This window comes from Buceros rhinoceros, unplaced genomic scaffold (genome assembly GCF_000710305.1).
Source record: "Buceros rhinoceros silvestris isolate BGI_N320 unplaced genomic scaffold, ASM71030v1 scaffold17194, whole genome shotgun sequence".
Classification (NCBI taxonomy): domain Eukaryota; kingdom Metazoa; phylum Chordata; class Aves; order Bucerotiformes; family Bucerotidae; genus Buceros; species Buceros rhinoceros.
The window spans coordinates 66,842-71,892 of record NW_010409040.1 but is presented as its reverse complement, the minus strand read 5'-3'; the positions used below and the strand labels follow the sequence as shown (position 1 = coordinate 71,892).

Here is a 5,051-nt window from a genome sequence, read left to right as displayed (position 1 = left end):
CTGCTCGCTGGCCAGATGCAGGGCGTTATCCGACCGGGAACGGCGAGACCGCCGGGGCCGGTGCGGGCGGTAGTGCCGGTCATCGTCGCGGAAGTTAGTTCGCCGGCGTGTGCGCTCGCTCATGGGGGCATGCCTCGAGACCTCCTGCGCCCCCAGCTTGCCCCCCGGCACCCCGCTGCCGTAGTCGAAGCTCTGGTGCATCCTCCCGTGCGACGGTCGCTCTCGGTAGCCGAGAGGGCTGGCGAGGTTGTGCAGGTTCGGCTCCATGTCCTGGTACTGCTGTACCGAGAGCAGGCTGCGGACAGACTCGGCGCTTCGGAATTGCATGGAGGAGTTCAGGGTCCCCATGGTGCTCATCTTCTCCGAGACGTTCATGCCTGAGTCTTTGCTTAGGTCAGGCATTGAGAACCTGGAGAGGTGCTCCTGGCGCTTGGCTCCACCATCTGCTGAGAGGCCTTTGCAGGGAAAAGGAAGTTAAAAAAGAGTCAGGGAAGAGAATTTTCTATCAGCAGAGATGGAGGGAGAAGGCAAGGTTTGGCCTGAGACTTCTGCTTTAAAGAATAACTCTGTGGTTTAGATGCTGTCCTGAAGAGCCACTCAGGAGGAGGGTATATTTTCTAATGTAAAGAACAGGCAGTTCCTCCTTTGGGGAAATCACACCCATTTAAGGTGTTTCGTGTTGGACTCCAAGCTGCTGCTCACGATTTCCTTCCCCATATGTCTACGCTGTCTGTGACTTGATAGGAATAACTGGTGATGCCACTGGGAAATTATGCGTCAGAGGTAACCTGAGGCCTCCTACATTCCGAGATAACTAGGGTGCCATGATCCCGCACCCACACCTTGTGCAATGATGACAAGTTTTGAAGGACTGAACAACGTCGGGGCAGCTGAAAACAGGGCCACTGACTAATTTAAGCTTGTCACCACACTGCACTGTGCAGCTCCCCTGAACGACACCTGTGGGGTGACCAGAGGGGCAGCCTTGGACACGTTCATGCAACCAGGTTTCCCAGGAGATGAGGAAACACCCAAGCTCCAGAGGGTCTGCTGGAGCTCTCCGTAAGCATCAGGACACTGGGAGGGTCAGGCTAGCCCTGCAGATATCCAGGGAGCTGCACATGGGCAGGAGCCAGGAACATCAGCTCCAGCTTGACAGGCTGCACTGCTTGGGAAGGTGGCCCACTGGTCTCTCCCATGTGCCACCCAGCTCTGAGTTCCTGCACGGCGCTTTCCTCCAGCCCAGAAAGCCTTCACCCAGCAGCAGGTAAGTAGGGTGTCTGCTCAGCACCTACCTGTCAATGAGAAGCTCAACACACCCCTCGTCACCCCAGTCCCTGGCCTGCTTTCAGGCTGTTTTCTGTCTATTTTCTGACTATCCCATGTTGGCTTGTCAACTGGCAGCCGTCGGCGCTTGCATTGCAAGTTCAGGACAACACGTTTCGCAAGCTATTTCAAAGGAATTCCATTTCATCCCAAATCGAACGCAGAGTGTTTGCTTTGGCACTCTCCTCCCCGTCCCTCTCTGACAACCTCCCCGTTCAGACCAAACGCAGAGAACCATGCACCATCAGCAGGATTTTCAACATGACGCACAGCCCTTACGCAATCACCGAGAATTTACGGCTTTGTAAATTAATTAGAAAAAAAACAACAACCCAGCCCACAATTCAAGAATAAACTTCTTTTTCCTTGAACAAAAGCTGCTTACATTTCATCGAGAGCTCAGCTTTGGCATTAGCCACTGCCTGCCAAACCTGAACGAGAACAAGGGCTGCTGTCACTAACCCCGCTCACGAGCTGCTTCAGGGTTTCTTTGGACTCAGCCTTGAAAAGATCGACAGATCCTTCAAAGATGGTTAAGGTTTTCCAAACCCTCCCTTTTGTGGCAGCAAGGAGGGCTTTAGCACTTGAGTGCAAGCTGCCACTGGGTCTTGCATGATTTGGCTTTGCTCCCCGAGTCCCACCACCGCAGCCGGTTTGCTCTGCTCCTTTGCTTTTCTGCTGTTAATGGGGATGTTGCTGGAGTTTATGGTTACAGAGGAAGGTAAAGCGAAGGCGATCCCGGAATGCCACAAGAAAAGGGAGAGGCTGGGTTAAAAAAAAGTTACAGCTGTGTTTTGTTTTGAAAAGAACACACTTTTCAATCCAGCTTCGTGCCTTTTTCCTAAGCCAGGCTGATCTCCAGAGAGCCAACCCAATCCTGCTGACCACCCTTTGGAAACAGTCCACGCTGTTGCTCCCCATCACCCCGAGGACCTGCCTGCTCGTGCTCCCCACTGTCATCACAGGCGGGAGCGATCTGCCTGTGATCCCAGTGACGCAATTTGTCACATCCAGGCACTGTTCTCCAGTCCCTTCTGTGCCTCCGCAGAGGAGCCCAGCAGCCCCCCGGGAGTGAAAAGCAACTCGGTAGCATGCACAAAGACCTTCTGAAAAGCCAGAATAGCAGCAGGATTGCTGGTGGAGCTGATCCGAGTGTGAATCATGGCCACTGACAGCCGAACATGGCCTTAATCAGGTCTGTCAGACAAGAGCTGACGCCAAGAAAATGAGCCCTCGGTGACATTTATGCAGCCCTTCATTAACAGAACCGGCACAGCTCTGCAGTGAGACCGAGCGACGGCAGTGCCGTGCAGGAACACAGCTCCCAACACGCGGGATGCTTCTGCGGCATCAGCAGACTGCTTTTGGCAGCATCGTTTGAAAGGGGCCGACCTCACCCCACCTCATAGGGACATGGGGCAAGCTGGTGCTTCGCCCTCCGTGCACAGCCAGCTGCATCCTATGGTTCCTGCGGGGTCTCGGCTCCCCTGGCCATGGCCATCTCTCTCTGGTCCTGCATCCAGCGAGAATAGCCTGGGGAAAGGCAGACCCAGTGCTTCACAGGTTTGGCTGATGCAGGCGGGAGTCTCCAGCCCCATGCACACAGCTCCAGCAGACACCATGAGCGCTTTCGTCTTTTCCCCTTCAAAGTGCCAGTCAGCACACTGGGCAGCAGCCATTTCAGATGAGGAGCCTGCCATACACGTATGGCTCATGCTTGGAGTCTAAGGTTCAATCAGTGATTATTAGGTCTAGGGGATGTCTCTGGCTGATCATCCAGACGGTCTGTTTTTAATTAAGGACGCACATTTTAAGATCTTGAATTGCTGGGAAAATGTCTGTTGTAAGAGGAACCCAGCACGGAGCACATACACCACCACCGCCAGCACATGTTGCTCAGGGCGTGGTGGAACCTGGGCTCAGGAGGCTGCAGCTAAGCCACCCCAAGACCCAATGGCTTCATTTCTCCGTACAGTAGAGTGGGAAACGCTGCCTGGCTGAGGGCCAAGTGCATCTTCCCAGGCAGATCTGGCAGGCTGCACTGCACAAGCGTTTTTTTGGGAGCCACTAGCAAGTGACCTAGCAAGTGGTGGCGGCTGGGGGCCAGGGAAACTTTGTTTTATCTGCTCACCATGGCAGTAAATGTTCTTTCGCTCAGTCAGAAGCAAAGCTGAGCTTTTACAGCATCACTGAAGGCATCAAGAGCTCTGCAGGGCCCTTAACAGTGCCCAGAGCAGGTGCCAGGTCAAGGATGCAACTTCTAACCCACATGAAACACAAAGGTGCCTCCAGGCTTAACTTTACATTTACACCGATGCAAGGTGTAAAGCATCACGAGTGGGGCTTAAGGCCCAGATTAGTCTTTCAAAGCTTCCTAAATGAAAAGACTCAGCCAAGCATAGCGGGAGGAAGCCAGGAGTGCTCCAGTCTGACCGCAGTGAGTTCAGAGGACAGCAATAACCATTTATCTAAAAAATTTCATCTAGAATATATAACCCAGGAATAAAGTTTGAAAGAGCAGGGGTTGTTTAGTCTAGAGAAGAGAAGGCTAAAGGGGATATAACAGCCTTCAAACATGGAAAAAATGCAAAGGGGAGGGGAACACATTATTCTCCAAGTCTGCTCAAGTCTTGCAAGGAGAATTTCAGCTTGGACAAGAAGAAAACTCTTCCTCTGCGGTCACGGCAGAAGATGGCCGGGGCAGGCGCCAGCTTCCCAGGTACCCGAAGGCAGCGGACTCCCTGGGCAAAGGCAGGGCGTCTCCAGGGCAGCTCCGGGTCTCCGGTCCCGCTCTGCCCTGGATAGTGCAACCCACCCTCCTCTCCTGCAGTCATTTGCCATTTCAGAGCCACAGCAGTGCACTGAGGCCCAGTCTTCTGGAATTACTAGTATTTATTTACAGCCACTGCAGCTCCCGCTTAATGAAGTGTTTCATCTGGGAACACAGCTAATAACCCGAGCAAGCCGTAGCCTGGATGAAAGAGCACACGAGGCGAGATCCCACCACGCAGCGGTGATTTTTTCTAACAGGGAAACCTGAGAATCTGTTTCCCAAGGCCGTCCAGGGGAGTGGGAGCCCTGCTCATGGGATGGCTGTTACCACATCACCGAGCTCTTTCTAAGGGCGCAAACCTGGGGGTGATGTGCTGACCCCCACCAGACTTTCCTGCTGCAAAATGATGCTCTGAGACACTGAGTGCATCTGACTGTGGCTGCCAGGCTCCTGCGCTGGAAGAGGAGAGATGGCACACGCTGCCACCAGCGCGGTCCAGCAGCTGTCCTGTGGCCAGATTGGAGCCAGCATCATGGCACACGTGGACGCAGCAGGGTACTTTGCTGCCGTCCTCCACTGCGTGAGGCTGCCAGGCTCAATATTTCACCCCGGAGCCATGGAAACACACGCCTTCCGGATGAGCACAAGTGAAGGCTGTAGCTCGTCTGCGGGCGTTCGATATAAAACTGGAGTTGGCTACAGTGCCAGGAACACAAAGCAGGTTTCTGGTTAACATTAAGGTTTGCTAAGAACATGCTGTACGATCCCCTCTGAAGTCCCTCCCCACCCCTCTTAAGAACCATGTTTATCCCATAAAACATTGCCAAGGGAAATAACAACCGAGTAAGCAAAGCGACAGCACAGAGATATTTATTCCTCATGAGCATCACCGCTTCAGCCTCACCACAACAAAGCACTCAGAGGCGCTTAAATCTCACTGTGTGCTTTGCTG

General features: G+C 53.6%; 1 protein-coding gene across 1 annotated transcript in view; it reads right to left on the bottom strand.

The window, feature by feature from the left end:
- Positions 1 to 3: 3 nt before the first annotated feature.
- The window catches only part of PRICKLE2 (prickle homolog 2 (Drosophila)), a gene marked incomplete at its 3' end in the record, with an annotated part of 30,759 nt that continues 25,711 nt past the window's right edge, over positions 4 to 5,051 (bottom strand). The window contains exon 7 of the mRNA XM_010135107.1: positions 4 to 455. Coding sequence (XP_010133409.1) covers positions 4 to 455 — 452 coding nt within the window. The remainder of the gene's footprint in view (positions 456 to 5,051) is intronic.